Below are 16,253 nucleotides of genomic sequence, written 5' to 3'. Positions count from 1 at the left end.
CCTTTTGTCCCTTTTTTGGTTTGTGGTATAAGCATTTGTGTCCTTTTTTATTCTGTTTTTGCTTGCTGGTAGGGAAAGACTTCTGATTTCCTGTTGTCTAGTGAAGTTTTCACTAAATAAAGTTTCTTCAGTTTTCTTCGGTAACTGATTCTTTTTTGGGAGTGCTGTTTTGCTTTAGCTGTCAGACCGGACAGATAAATCTAATAGCATCCACTATAGTGGCCTTGTGTGCTAGGAGTAATCCTTTTGATTTAATGATTTATTAATTGCCAACAATTGATTGAGCCACTTGTGCACAAATTAGATATCCAGGTATGTCTGCAACCTGGAGGTTTATTGCCCCTGGAATAATGATTATATAGTCCTCTGCAAACATTGACTCTATTTAGAAAAATACCAATACGTCTATGAACTGTAATTTCAGTTATCTACCATGGGAGGGCAGCACTGAACAGCTATTGCCAAGGTCACCACCTTGTGTAAACTATTATGATTGAGACCAAAAAAGAACTGTATATCTGCCATATGATGTAATACAGAAATCTATAGGTGATTCTGGTCATTAGTCATATTTCTGTATTTACAGGGACAGTAACAAAATGTTTGTAAAAAAGAAGTTTGTGGAAATTATGTACTGCAGGAAACATTACGTTTATTGCTGCCCTGCAGGATTAATCTTTTATCATCATGTCCACTTCATACTTGTTAACATTCAATGGAGCCCTAAGCATCGTTGGGTTCTGAAGAATTCTGGGACTAAAATCCACTAGTTAACATGACACTGATCAATGCTACATGATACCCTTCCAATTGTGTAACCTCCTAGATCTCCTCTAGTACATACGAGTTGCAAGCAGTCGCCAACAAATCAAGAAAAAAGAGACTTCAGTGAGGACATATGCTGCCCAAGAGGAGCATGCGAGTACGAGAGCTTCAAACGGTTCCAAATATCCTATGACCAGGAGGCTGGTTACCATTTTAAAAAAAGATATGAAAATATTTATGACTGTGCTTTGGCAACACTATATCAGAATCAGGATATGAACAAAACGAGAAAAGTTAAGCCTAGATGAATCTATTGCATCTATATACCATATTCCAATTGGAGGGATGCTATGTTAATGCACTTAGACCATTTGTCATGTGAGTTGGATGTGCACTCCTTACCAAACTAAATGATGAGTATAGCTGAATTTATTGATTAATTTGAAACAAACCAAAGCCATGCAACTTGACTTCATAATAATCAAAATGTTATTTCATGATGCACTTGTTTCTCATCAGGGTCTCCATACGATACAGTTTAGCACATGTTGATAATCTGGTACTAAACACCTTTTTTTTTAATAAATGTTGTACCCTTCATAATTACGGCTGATTTAACATTTCTGCATTGTTTGTGTTTATTTCATACAAAAAAGAGTAAGAGATGCTCACTAAGAATTGACAGCCACTTCATAGCCTGTCCTACGGTACACCCTTGCTTGGGAGCATCTCAAATTTTATCTCTCGTGTGCCATTACAGAGGAAAAATCCCCATCCACATTTACCTATCAGTCTGATCCTGTCCAGAGGCCAGACCAGAAACAAAAATGTCCACTGCACAAGGTAACCAACAACCCCAGATGTATGTTTTGGACTTGTCAGTGGGGTAAGGTTGGTATCCCTCTAGGAACAAGAAAGCAAGGAATTCCACATCTGGACTCAGCTTTACACTTAGGGTTAACCCTAAGAGATCCCTGAAGGGTGAAATGCTATACAAAAATAGTATGAGATGCTTACCAAGCACAGACAGCCGCCTCATGGCCTGTCCTACAATGCATCCTCCCTTGAGGACACTTCATATTTTAGCTCTTGTGCTATTACAAATGAAAAATCTCCATCTACATATAAGTCTGAACTAACACATTTGTTTTGTACAACTTTGACTCCTTATCTGACCGGCTCATGGATTTACTCTTCTTGACACTGACTGGACAAACACTTAATGCTAATTCCCACAAAACTGCCTTCTCTACTGTATTCATGTCTCGTTTGTTTAAACGTCCACACTCCTCAGCTTTCCATAAGCAGTCCTTGAAAGTTTATGCAACTCACAGACTTCCTTGGACAGATGCTAAAATACAACAAGCTTTAAACTGCATTCAGGGGTAAAATAATGGGTACTAAAAGTCTGGGATTAAGCAGTTGGAGAAAATATGGTCTATATTACCATGATATTTATTGTCTGTGATGATGGAGGTTTTTGTCTATAAAGTCTGCAGTAGCAGAGAGTTACAATTTATCATTAGTCAACAAATAAGTTTCACAATTTAACCCACTTAATTTGAAAACAAACAAACATGAGTTTCACAAATGAATACTAAGCATGTTGGTCTTCTTGGCTCTCCTTGTGGTTCTATTACTCACTTCCTGTAATAATTATGGGATGCATCTCTATGAGCCACTCCTTCAGAGAGTTCAATAAAAATGTGTACATAAGTACATAAGATGCATCTTAACATACTATTGTGTAAGATAGCTTTGTCTCATGGGCTAGGTGCTGAATTCTATGTATATTCAAACTAAACAGAACAGTCACATCTTTCCCCCATTACCTTTAGCTAAGACTTTACATTTTATTGAGCTGATTGGCCTTGCCAGTGACTAAATATATTATAAATATGTAATACCCTGGACATTTGCAATGATACCCATATCTACATTTAAACCCCTGTTTTTAACCATTTCCAATAACTGGAATTTTCTGTAAACATTTAATGAGGACCTCACACTTTCCCAAACTTTAATTTTTGATATTACAAATGCAAAACATGTGGTTTATACTAGTGGGAGCAGTGTTCTTAACATTCTGTTTTCTGTATCTCAGTAATTATTCCCTGCCATCCATTTTAGCCCCTTGGTGATCAATGACATGTCAGGGACATGATGAAAATATGTCCCAGGAGGACCAATGACGTACCAATGACTTTAAAAAAAAACTGATCCTGGTGTCACCTCTTTAGCTGACTGCTCCATGGGAGCACTGCTTCAGCCAATCACTTGCATGGCTGGAGTCAGATGACAATAGCAGTGTTTATAAAGTCCAAAAAAGCAATAGGAGTATAGTGGGGTTTTTTTAAAATCAGGACAAGTCAACAAATCGATTTTTAGTAGTTTTGTAACATTTGTTCTAGCTGTGAACCTATTATATACCTGTAAACTTATTTTTATAAAAATAATGTCTTACATGCATACCTACCTGGGAACTCCTTACGGGACGCGGCAGGACTGCCCACTGACGTCAGTGAGCAAAAACAAGGAAGCTGCTCTGGTTAAGTTAATCCTTTTATTACTGGGACTGTTGCTGAAATCTTTGAGAAATGAATTGAGGTGAAGAGAGCTTCGTAAAAAAAAAGTAATTAGCTAGGTCTGTCACCAGCATCCTCTAAAAAGGTAAAATACCTCTTGCGTTATATATTACACCATTATAATTATTATTATAGCGCCACCATACTTCACAACTTCGTATAAACTTCATATCAACAAACTAATTCAATAATGCTAAAAGGTGTGAGATGCAGATTCGCCTTAATTTCTGTAAATGATGCCAATACATTTTCCCTTTCGTAAGTACTCCTCTCAAGAACAGAATGTTGCACTATAATTCCTTCCTAAATAAGATATTACGTGCGTGCGCTCCATGGTTCCTACCCTGGGCTGGGTGTGTGAAATGTACTGAATGTCATCAGAAACATTGGGAGGGGAGTGAAGTTTCTCACTGAGCAGACTGTGCATGTGGCCTCACCCAAAACACAGCTAGTACAGCAAAAAATGTCAAGTGCTTTATTTTCTGAGTATGTGTGACACCTAATGGAACCTTTTTGACGTGGTGTGAATCACTTTGTAATAGATTGGCGGGATTGGCACATTTTTCATTTTTTTTATTTACCTCTTATACGGAATTGCAAAAAGTTTTTGTGATTTACAACCAACCTGTTAAGCTGTTACATGAAATACATGAATAGTCATTGTATGAACAATGAAATGAATGAAGCAGATTTGGAGGATGACTGACTGGTGGTGTTAAACAAGTACTGGATGTAAAGGGATATGTCCCAGGCAAGACCACGCTCCCACGACCCGGTGAACCGGAGAAGCAGTGCGTCACCCAGCAATCTCCGGGTCAAACCCGGAGAGTTCCCAGGTATGGTGATACCCCACTTACCAAGATGAACATGTGTTAATCAAATTGGAAACATGTTACACCCCTAGGCCTGAAACTATGTAGTAGTAGTCACTACCTGATTCCTATAGCTTTGCAACCCCAACAAATGAAATAAAAGAAAATATTTGATGAGACACACTGTAGCATACCTAAGGGAGGGTGGCCTACAGCGATGTGGCGTTCGCACACTGTGCAAGGAAACTCTCTTTTCCTGCCCAGTTTCCTGCAGGACTGCATTAGGCGGCCTTTAGGTTGCATAGACATCTGCACTACCCCAGTGTTCTCTGCCAGTCCCCAGACAAGTGAAATGTGCATGTGAGGTAAAGGTGTGTGTGAGTCTGAATAGATTAATTAATGAGTGAGTGTTTGTGGGGCAGCCTGTTTGTGTTTTGGCACAGACAGGCTCTTTGGGGGGGTCAGAGGTGGCACAGACAGGTTGCTAAGGTGGCACAGGCAGACTGTTAAGGGGGTCAGAGGAGGCACATGCAGGCTGTTTAGAGGGGGAGAGGTGGCACAGGCAGGCTGTTTAGAGGGGGAGAGGTGACACAGGCAGGCTTTGTAGGGGCAGAGGTGGTACAGGCAGGCTGTTAAGGGGCAGAGGTGGTACAGGCAGACTGTGTAAAGGCAGAGGTCTACCACATCAATGTCTTGGTTAGTATATAGAGACAGGGGTTATGCTGCACTACGATGTCTGGCTCAGTGTATAGTAAGGGGAGTTATGCTGTACCACCATCAATGTCTGGCTCAGTGCAATATAAATGTTATTTAATGAGACTTAAATTATTAACTTATAAATAAATGAAATATTTTTTCAGATTTCTTTTTTTTCCAGTTGAAATGCAGTTTACAAATTTGTGAAATAGAAATAGGATTAGCCAATTTGTTAATTGATTATGGCTATGCCAATTTCATCAATTCGTATGAATGTCTAAAAATAATATGGGATCCCCAACAAAACAAAAGAAACTGAAACAGAGATCTCAGAATTTTTGTTTGCATTTTGTTGTTTTCTTTTACTTCCAAATTCTCTTACAGGCTCATGCTCTTATTTACTCTCTTACACTCACACTCTCTCATGCACTAATGTCTCCCTACCTTCTCAACCGCTTCCTTATCATTGTCTCCTTGCCCTACGGTTCTGCTTCTTCTCTTGCCTCTACTTGTTCTTCTGTCTTTGCACACAAGGCCTCCCAGGGCACTTCTTCAAAAGCTCAAAGCCCCTGGGCACACCCTCTCCCCTGATTGGAGGAATGGGTAGAGGTTGCCCCCGTGGCTTTGCACTTTTGCTCCGAGAGGCCAGAATAACAAAGATGGATTTATGGAGAAAGAGCAGTGCAGAAACACTTCGGTTTCTCTGCAAATCCGTCTTCATTTTCTGGCCTCTAAGAGCCCCATGGCTCTACAGACTTTTTTTGAGAAACCCACCTTATGTATTTACCATGGGAGCAGCTATCCTAACTTTTTATTGCTCCAGTTTGTTAAGTAGTTTGTTATGCTTGAGAGTCTGCCTCTTTTGCAGAGGTGCTCCGAAAGGCCTAGTTCACAGAGAAACAGATAAAGAAAGAAGACACAGTGAGAAATTCATGAAGAAAGAAGAACACCAAGAAAAGGCAAAAGAAGAACCGGAGCTGCAGGTAAGGAGACAGGGACATGGAAATGGTCAGTGGAGAAGTTATGGAGGCATTGATTGTGAGGGATTGTGAATGAGAGTGTGAGAGAATGTGAATGAGGGGATGAGAGAGTGTGTGAGAGAGTGTGTGAGAGAGTGTGAGACTGGGTAAAAAAAGAAATGCAAATGAAAATTCAAAACTATTTCCTTCGCTTACGTTTGTTTTTGGACTTTCTTACGAATTGACGAAACTGGCAAATTTCTGTACAATGAAAACTCGTGAAAACTCGTACGAATCCAAACGCACAAGTCTATTAGATATACCTGTTATAACTAAAACCTATGCACAGACCAACATGCAAACTTGCTCCAACATACACTACAGTTCAAAAGTTTGGGGGTCACTTAGACATATTTTTGATATTGAAAAGCAAGAAAAGCAAGAAGAGCAAGTTTTTTCTATTAAAATAACATCAAATGGATGCGTAGACATTGTTAATGTTATATATGACTGTTGCACACAGAGTATAGTGAAGGGTGGTGGTGGAATTTCCAAGGTACCCCCAATAACCTTCCTTCTTTTGTGAACCACTGTGCACCTGTACAGATACTTTCATAATGATTGTATATAATACAGTGATACCGTTGAACTGATGTAAGCATTTCAGCTTCATCCATGTGCACAGATGACAACTGATTTTCCAATTATGTAATGAGTTAAGTTGTGGTCAGGGGAAAGCACTTTAGTCGTTTTATTTATAAAGAATTAAAAGCAAATAACAAACATAATACTGTAATGAAAATAGATTTTAATGTAATTTCTTAATATGCACCGTGTAATATAAAATAAGATCATGCTGTTATCACAAGTCAAGTTTTCTATCTTATACCTCCCAAATGCCCATGCTATATTCGTGGCAAGTATCAGGCAAACATTGGAAATCATGCAACAGTGGGTTAACAATCGAAAAATGTGTCAATCTGCATATTTCCACCTAGACTTGGTTAAATGTGCATATTCACAGTAAGATTGTTTCTTGACATGACCATGAGTATAGTGTGAGCGATCATTCCCAGCATTGTGAAACCACCCTAGATTGACCTAGAGTCCATTGCAATGATCACCCCAAATAACATATGCTTTGACTTACAAGACCAAAAATGTCACAATTCATTACATACAAATCAAGGACTGTTTGCCGTTTGTATAGCAGAGTCCCCTGTCTCATTAACAAAGTAACACAGCACACCCTGAGCAATAAGGGTTTATTTTTAACAAGCCAAAGAAGGTACAGCAGAGTTGATTTAATTATGAAAAAATAAATATAATTTCTGACAGAGAGTAAAATAGTGAAAAGTGCTCAAAGAAAATAATGTATTTTTTATTTTAATAATACTTCTCTTTAATATTATAACTGAATAGTTTCTACGGTTGAATTCCATTTTACCTGGCTTTATCTCCGAGTCTCCATCTGACATTAACCAAAACCATGGAGTGAAAAAAAAAAGTTAATGAATTCATTATTATTAGAGATCTGTCACTCTTCTGCTGATTTCACAAAAGCGCATGCCCCCCAAATGGGATTGGTTTCCATTGATGTCATGCTAAATGTTCGAGAGGTCCTCTTTTCCTTAAAGTCACGTATACATTTTATATTTTGCAAAATAATGGTAATAACTACATTTACATCAGTTTATACATTAATGGTAGTGCGAGCAGCTTTCAAGTTAGTCACATAAAAATAGTTCATTTTGTTTCTGGATATTTCCCATCCGATACGCTCCGTATCCTCCGACATCTCCTCTTCTCTATACGTTCTGCTCACTGAACATAGCTTTGAAAGCTGTGCAGCACATATAGCAGCGTTGTTACGAAAGCAAACACCTGGAGCAAAATAGATTTCATCAGATTTAATGTGAAAAGGTGAATAACAAAACAGGGCAACTGCAGAAATATCCTACTTTCTTTTCAAGAAAATCAACGTTCACAGCCTGGAACACTGTCTATCATAGAATTTCCATGGTATTCTGAATGAATAAAAATCCAACATTTATATTTAAATTGGTCAAATCTGGCAAAGAATTGATGTCCTGCTAAAAACTGACCATATTCTGCTTGAATAAAATATTTGTATTTATGGCAACAGTGGCAAAAAATATAGTGCTTTCTTTTGTTAAAAATCTAACTTTAGCACATAAAGAACTGTGATTTACATACAGTATTGTTGTGTTTATTTCTACATTTTCAGTTGTACACTAAACCTCCACTTCATACCCTATAAAAATTAGATTTAATGAATTATTCTACCCAGTATACTAGATATAACATTTACCAAAAAAATGTAAAAGTTAAAAAATAGACAGTGATTGTGAAGAACTTACAGAAGCGGCAGCATCCAAATGGTAGATGGTGACTGTACATCCACCAGTGGCTATTGCATTATTACACACTATTGTTGCATTAGCTTGCAGGACTGCAGCACTTAGGTAAAAAATGGCAGTAATTCCATGGTATATAACATCCTAATGGAAAAAAATGAAAAAGAAAACAATAAACAAGCAATCCTTTTATATTCCATTGCATTGTATTGTGATTAAAATATTTGATCTGTAACATCTTTAAAATCTTTAAAAATGATGCAAAGAAACAACTGAAATGGCAGGTGGCAATGTCTTATGATCTGATCTTTATTTATGGCATGAATTGCCTTTTAGTTAGTGTGTTCAAAAGAAGTACATATATATACTAAAGTATATTATTCAGTCAAGAGCTGGCAGGAGAGTTTCATGGTACTACCAACTAGAGCCCTGCGCGGGACTACTTTTTTAATCCCGCTCCTGCGGATTTTAATCCCGCTCCCGCCCGCTCCCGCAATGTGGGTGCTCCGCTCCCGCCACATTTGTGGCCAATCATGCCCGCCTCCTTACCTGATTTCCCACGCAGTCCCGCGCGGCTGCCCTCGAGTTGTTGCCTCACGGCGTCTCTTCTCTTGCTCCGCCCAGGAACAAGGCGGAGTCACAGGAAGTGACGTCACATCACGTGACTCCGTTTTGTTCCTGGGCGGAGCAAGCTAGGAAACACTGTGAGGGAGCAGCAAGAAGGCAGCCTTGCGGGACTGCGCGGGATTACCGGGACCCGCAGGTACAGTGCCTGACCGCCCGCTCCCGCCCGCAGCCCCAGCAAGACCGCCCGCGCCCGCAAGGCGCCTCCCAGTGCAGTGCTCTACTACCAACTACTTTCACTAACCGAGCCTTTTGATTTTTTTGGGGGGGGCTTTGAGGATGTATATGTGTAATGATAGATGGATAGATAGATAGATAGATGTGCATGTGATGGGCTTCCAATTCAGTATAATTCTTACCACTATCCTCCAGCTTCCACTGCTGTTCCTGTGGAATCCGAACACATAGACCATAAGCAGTATCAAGGAAAAGAGGAACGAAGACACCGCAACATACATGACCCATCCTTGTGTCAGGGAATAAAATACTTTGGTTGCAGCCACCAAAATCCAAACCCATGCTCCGAATATCTGCAAAAGCGAAAGGTTAACATCATTATAAATATAACTTAAGGTACATTATTTAGAAATCCTTAAAATAAATTACTCTTTAACAGGACAGTCAATGACATTTGTGGGTCCTCATTTCCACTGAATACACCATGCACCTGTATTAAAAACATTGGCAGGACACTTGAATTTGAGAATTAACTTGGTAACCTGTAGTCCTAGGATCTCACCTTAGTTTTGGTGCTCACCGGTTATATGGTTAAATATGGTCCAGAGGTCAGGACGGTAAAGAAGTATACTCAGGTGTGTGGCTTCATGGAAAGCTCACCGGATTTATGTCTATGTTATTCTATGAAACACTAGTGTCACCAAAAATGTATTAGGATATCATACCGTTGTGCTAATTATAACACATGTTCTAACTATATGGGCCAATGGCACCATCTGCACTGCGGCCTAACATATAAGTTCTCTCCCAGGGACCCTCTTGAACAATCATTTTTAAGTACTTTCATATGTATTCATTTAACTTTAGGAAGAAGCAGCAGAGCTGTGGCTTCCCTCCTCCTATGTGTCCCAATGTTTTGTGCCCATGATTGGCTGCTTCAAGCAGCCAATAGGTGGCAGGGAAGAGCTCCCATTGAAATCACCACATATATTTAAAGCAACCTTTTTAGCTATAATTCTTATTAAAATCAATGGTAGTAGCCTCAGTCAATTGCAACATTCATCTAGCATAATACGGTAAACTGTATTAACATTCTTTGTAATATAGATTACACATCACATACTCATCACACACAACTCATACTGCAATTAAATAAATTTCCCCCATACTACGTTTTTAATAATGGAATTCCAGTAATATGGTATGTCACAAAATGGGTTGCCGCAAAAATTACTGAACGCGCACTAATATCGCAAAGAGTTTTAAGCACCAATTCCTTTTAATTGAATATACATTTCAAAAATGGCCTAATCTATTTATTAGCATTAATCCCAAATGTATTTCATTACATTATGTTTCTGTTTTATTTCGAAGAAGGGCATATTCATATTTCAATCGATTTAATCCATTTATACATTTATATTTTATAAATATAGAAAGGCCTCCTTGTGCCCTAAGTAAGATTTCACTATATATTTTTTGTTATTATTTGATTAATATTTCTTGATTATTTGTAGATTTTGTATATTGTTACAGGCAGATTTAGTTTGCCTAAATACAAAAAAAATTTCTACAACCCACTAAACAACTTTTTTAAAGGGGATTTTCAATAGGTTTGAACCCATGAATTATAGAGTTAAATTCACGTTACAAGTCTGGTATGTAGCAATATTATTTTCAAATTCCTTTTTTAAACACCGAAAGGTGTGTCCAGAATTTCTGAGTTAATGGATCATCCACAAAAAAAACAAGATAAGTGCATTAAGGAGTGTTGCATTTAAGAATTTCAACACATTCAACCAGTTCTTTTGTTCTATATATATTTTTTTATATTTCTTCATTTTTCTGGTGACCTTGCCATTGCCCGATTATTGTATATTCTTTCATTTCATCTTAGATTATAAAATGAAATTAAAGAATGTCAAATTAAATTAAAGAACCACTTGTGTGAAATTTGTGTTCGAACATGAAAGGAATTTATATGCTAAGAGCAGGACTGATATTCATTGCCCGCAATTAATGCCATACATTAAGAACAGCCTATAGTAGTCAACCTATACATGTTAACTAAAGAATTATGATCATTTCCCACTATTTTTAAGAATTTAACTCTTTAAGCCCTCAATCTTGTTTCAGATTATATGTATTGTGATACTTGACCTTGGGGTATGTTCTGCAAAGATTCTGTTTTTAACAAGAATATCTAAAAACAACAAAAAGTTGCTACAAGGGGTTTTTAAAGGTCCGCTCGAACATTACATTTATTTGATAAAGTAATTGTTATTTTGAAAATCATGTGAATTTTACTCTAGTATGAATTACTACCAGTATTTCAAATTGAATTTTTGTCAAGATGTATGTAAAAACAAAAAATTTCATGGATTCAATGTTACGTACATTAAAACTGGACTTTGAATGGGTGGTGAGGAAGGCTGGAGGGACTTAAGAGATCATCAGTGAAAGTTCCATGTAATAGAAACCAGACTGTACATTGCATTCCGCATTTTGTGTGGATGGTGCATGTGACTGATTTGGCCATAGTTTATGAGGTGTGTATAGGGTGTAAGCATTCAAGAGTCATTAACGTTCTGTAAAAAACATCTTTTTTAGCCCATTAACAACCCCGGCTTTATAGTAAGTGGTAAACATTACCTTGGAGCTCTCTGGGTGAGGCCTTGCCTCCCCAGGTCTCCGGTTCACTTTCCTCTTTTTCTGAACAGGGTAGTGGCATTTGACCCCCTACTTCCCCTCCTACTCCCAGACCACTTAAGGCTGACTGGGGCTAGTTTCCATCTATGGCCCTAAACTGGATTATTGGATTGTGTTATTCCGCCAAAAGGCAAATACTCCAAAAACAATAAACATGGCATAAATCATGATCTTAGTACACAAACTTATAAAAACTGGAATTTTTTATATCATAGGTAACACAACCGACAATAACAAACAAAACACTTTTTTTTACACTGTATAATACACTGTGTACTACAGGACATTGTGTTTCATGTAACTAGAAAGAAAATTATGGTCACTTTTTCTTTTTCAGGTAAAAATATTAGCGTATCATTCTATGACACAAAGTGCTTGGAGACATGTTTCAATCACCAAACTCCTGCACCTTTCTTCCCTTCCCCCACACCCATCCATCTCCTACCCTTTAAGTTATGTTCCCCTGCAGCAAAGACACTTCGGCCCATTGGCTATATACTTATTTGAACAGCTGTTCTCTTTAAAAAAAAAGTTGCAAATCACTGGAGTTCCCACCAGAAATTCTAAAGCAAGTTTCTAATAAATGCTTAAGTTAAACAAAGCCTTTACATTTATGATGCATTTACAGATCATGACAAATGATGTCTTGAAAGGGGTTCCCCCACCACCTCTCTTGTCTTTATTTTAATAACGCATTAGGTATGTAAGTAATACATATGTGATTTTTAAGTTCTTCTAAATCTGTAGTTTTACTTCCCATTTTGTTTGGCACAAATTCCCACCTACCCAACTGTCCTCTGGCACTGTTCTACCTTGTGACCTGGAAGCCTCTAGAATCTCAGAACATGTATGGAGGCTGAAAATGACTTTCCACATCCCTTATTTCTGGCAGTACATTTTTTATGGAAAGGACAGCTAAAATCATTGAAGTATGTCAGCACTCCATTTGGTCGATAGGCTGGCTGGTAAATAGCACAGAAGAGAACCTAAAACTAATAAAGCACACAACACTAGGCATCCTACAGACTACACAACTATACCACCAATAACAAAAAAACCTGTGGGACTCCACTTTTAGGATTGAAGAAATGTTTATCTCAATGCTTAGGTAGCTGTGAGGTAGCAGGCAGAGGCAACATGGTATATGTCAGTAGATACAACACATTTTTAGAAATACCTACCTGATAATGATGTCAGAAGCTTCATACCTACCCGACGTTTACATATGTTAAACTTTAGCACCATTTAATGAATTACAACAACAAAAAATGCATAATTCTTGTGCTGTTGTGATTTTGGGTGCGTTAAGTAAGGTGTGTCATAGAAGCTTAGATAAGGCGTGCACACGTTCTGGCAGATTCCGTCAAGAAAGGATTTAAAGTGACACATAGAACTTAAATATTTAGTTATTTCAATGAATAAGATATGCACGTATTGTAAGATCACAAAGGTATCTCGTTGTGAGATGAATATAACCTTACGTCTTTCACTAACCTGTTTGAGTAAATGAGTTCAGGTCCAAAGGACCATCACTAGCAAACCTAAATTAAGTCTTTATACAAGGGCATCTATATATTTTATAATTAAATAAGTGCCATTGCAGTTTATTTTCAGTACATCTATGTTTCTTGTTTTCTATATTTCTTGTCCAAATACAGTTTCAATTGATTATAAAATATTTATGGTGATAGCTTTCCAAAGGGACTACATGGGAGTAAAGAAATCTCTAGTGCTGGAGTTACATAAATAGTTTGTTAAAACAATGAAGGCCAAAGAACATGGTACATCTTCCTACTTGGACCAACGGTGGGGTTCCAATAAAATCTCCTCTGAAGAATTGTGAGAAATTAAGTCTATGTCTCTAAATACCATAAATGAAATAATCATAGAACAAGTGACCGATAGCTTTGACCAATTGACCTTGACCATGCCTTTACCTTGAATGTGGAAACTCAGAACGTATATGATTTTCTTGATAAAAGACATGTTAAAGAAAATTTAATAAAAAATATGTAATCCATTTAGTAAGTGAATAAATGAGCAGACCTGGTGTTAGTTTTGTTATTTTCACAGTTATGACACTTCCAAAACCTTCCCTGCCACCTTCCATGACCCGGTTAATAACATTAGCTTTGCATATGTAAAAGATTAATGTATTCACAGGTACAAAACATAATTTTCAATATAGATATAGATATATATATATAGATATATATATTATAACTGGTGGTTAGCATTTAATCACAAAAGTTGACCATAGTATCAAGAGGCAAGGTCAATGTCAAACCTTGGAAGGTTATCTTGTAACCTCATCTGTCATCTGTAGAACCTACGTGTACCTCCAGTACCCAAGTGAGGTAGCATGTCCCAGTGCAGATGTGTTTCAACCAGTCCCATTGGCAAAAATAAAGAAATTGACAGCTATCGACTGAAAGCTCTTTTCACTAATGTGTGCCGTGCCGAAAAGTTGTGCTAACTTTTCTTGCTTTTGTTTTCTGTTAGATAATATTTAACGCAAATAAACTGGCTAGCGAGAAAATCAATATCAACTTAAAACACGATTAGTTAAGTAAGGTTAAAATGTTCCAGAAATTGTGCTAGCAAAATGTGAACATGTTCTAACACATGCCATATATTAAGAAACCTTCAGTCATGTGTTGGGCGGAACTGAAGGCTATTTTGGTAAGTTGAAGGTTTGTTTCTTTGATAAAGTAGACATGGCCTCAAATAGCAACTGCTGACACACTGATAAAATAGAGAGGAGCAACGGAATTCAGCAAAGATTCTCTCTGATTTCACACAAAAATATATTGGAATAGATTAGTTAGATGTAGAAAACACCTAATTTTTCACCAGATAAGTCTCACTTTTATACTGATGCATTGGCTCCATAAAAAAACAAGTGCATCTCAACTAAGCTACTTATTACCAATCGATGTTATCTAGGTGGTAGAATGGAACCATAGATAAAGTCAATGTTCCAGGTATAATAGTGTCTATTTGGGTGCAAGGTAACTATTTTGGTTTATTTATGGCATCTTCTGCCCATGCCATACCAATTGGTCGTGGGACCAAGCATTATGGCTCATCATTCAGAGAACGTGAATCATAATAATAAAAAATAATATTCATGCAGGATTAAGTAGACCACATCATTTCAAAGACCTCCTTTAGCACCCAGTGAGCCATTATCACTACCCAGTATAGACACTAGGTCTAAACAATTTCATACTGTCATCAGATAAGGGTTTTCTAAGTTCTAAGATTTCTTCAAATTAAATAGAATAGCTATAACTTTGCATTACAAATCAATCTATAGCTATTTATAAATATATTATTGTGATTATTATAATGTTTATTATACTTTATATTGTGCCAACAGTTTACGCAACACTTCTTACAATGCATACATTCAAAAGGTATGTCAAAACTAGGATAGACAGACTAGGATAAACTGATGCTAAGTGGATCAGGCTTCCAGCAACACTGGCAAAGGCTAATACTGTACCTGAAATTAAACATGCATGGGATGGGCGTATGACTATTCCAAATCTCAGCAGAGACCGGGGCTGAATAAGACTAACCAGATCGAAAGGTTCTTATCTGCCGTCAAATTCGATGCTTCTATGCATCCTTTATGTATTGTGATATCTGGGGTATCTATTAGTTCAGTGTTTGCAGAATAAATAAATTTAAAAGCATTTCGGAATCTAGCCAACATGTTCCAACGGTAGCACAAGAAGTGCTATCACCTATAATCCTTTCTTCACGAAGAAGCATTACTTGTAATGAGGTCAGCTTACCAGTTCTGGCAGTATAAAAGCATACGGTAATGTTCGGAAAACAGCCAGTCCATAGGGAATGTCTGGTACTTCGGTGCCGGGAGGCATCTGTATCCCCTGCGATGCCATTGTGTTCCTTGGAGCAAATCTCTTTCGCTCAGTACAAGAAGTCTTTCTGTAACGCCAGGCTATCTATGCACAAGTTGTAGCACTCGGTAAAGTTTAAAATCTTATTCTGCACACAGACACACCTACAGATACGTCGACTGAAAAACCTGTTTCTTCTTTGGCAAGCCTTCCAGATATGCAGCGCAGTGTGATCTATGGGCAATGTGTCAGACTAATGATGATTGTGAAATGCACGCACAATGAAACGATACTAGCCACTGAATGACTATTCCAATGCACAAATATTCAAGGCATTACTATACAAGTAGTGAACATTGCATTTTACAAATATTTGGATTCGTGTTTGCTTTTTAATTAAAAACCTTACAATCCTTGCTAACGTATGCAAATCCCAATGAATCTGCTGTTCTGAGTACAGTATAGATCGAACACTGGCATCGGGGAGGCATTAGGTCTGTACACTTTGTCCTCAGCACTTTATCTGTTTGCGTAGGTGTGAAAAGGTGTCTGGGGGCTCACGGTTCTGGTTGTCTAGTAGGGTCATAAAGAGATGTGTCAGGTCTTTCTATGCTTCCATGTGATATGTGTGCTTTAAAATGCTATATGGTGGGTGATGACACAGTAGCCCAGTTCCCAG

General features: G+C 37.8%; 1 protein-coding gene across 1 annotated transcript; it reads right to left on the bottom strand.

Moving 5' to 3' along the window:
- Positions 1-6,605: 6,605 nt before the first annotated feature.
- On the bottom strand, positions 6,606-15,706 carry MALL (mal, T cell differentiation protein like). Its single transcript, XM_053460612.1, has 4 exons — positions 15,509-15,706; positions 9,179-9,349; positions 8,199-8,339; positions 6,606-7,701 (listed from the first exon to the last, which is right to left on the bottom strand). Exons 1-4 carry the CDS (start codon positions 15,614-15,616, stop codon positions 7,639-7,641), a joined length of 483 nt encoding a protein of 160 aa, XP_053316587.1. The 5' UTR covers positions 15,617-15,706; the 3' UTR covers positions 6,606-7,638.
- Between the last annotated feature and the right edge of the window lie 547 nt (positions 15,707-16,253).

The sequence above is a fragment of the Spea bombifrons genome, chromosome 3 (genome assembly GCF_027358695.1).
Source record: "Spea bombifrons isolate aSpeBom1 chromosome 3, aSpeBom1.2.pri, whole genome shotgun sequence".
Taxonomy (NCBI): Eukaryota; Metazoa; Chordata; class Amphibia; order Anura; family Pelobatidae; genus Spea; species Spea bombifrons.
This window is presented reverse-complemented; position numbering and strand designations above follow the sequence as displayed.

Excerpts from the sequence above, each read along its gene's own strand:
- MALL (XM_053460612.1), bottom strand. The coding sequence starts at position 15,616 with ATGGCATCGCAGGGGATACAGATGCCTCCCGGCACCGAAGTACCAGAC. Across the intron at positions 8,340-9,178 it reads GTGGAAGCTGGAGGATAGTG|GATGTTATATACCATGGAAT; the intron begins GTAAGAATTATA and ends TTTTTCCATTAG. Across the intron at positions 7,702-8,198 it reads ATTTGGATGCTGCCGCTTCT|GTGTTTGCTTTCGTAACAAC; the intron begins GTAAGTTCTTCA and ends ATTTTGCTCCAG.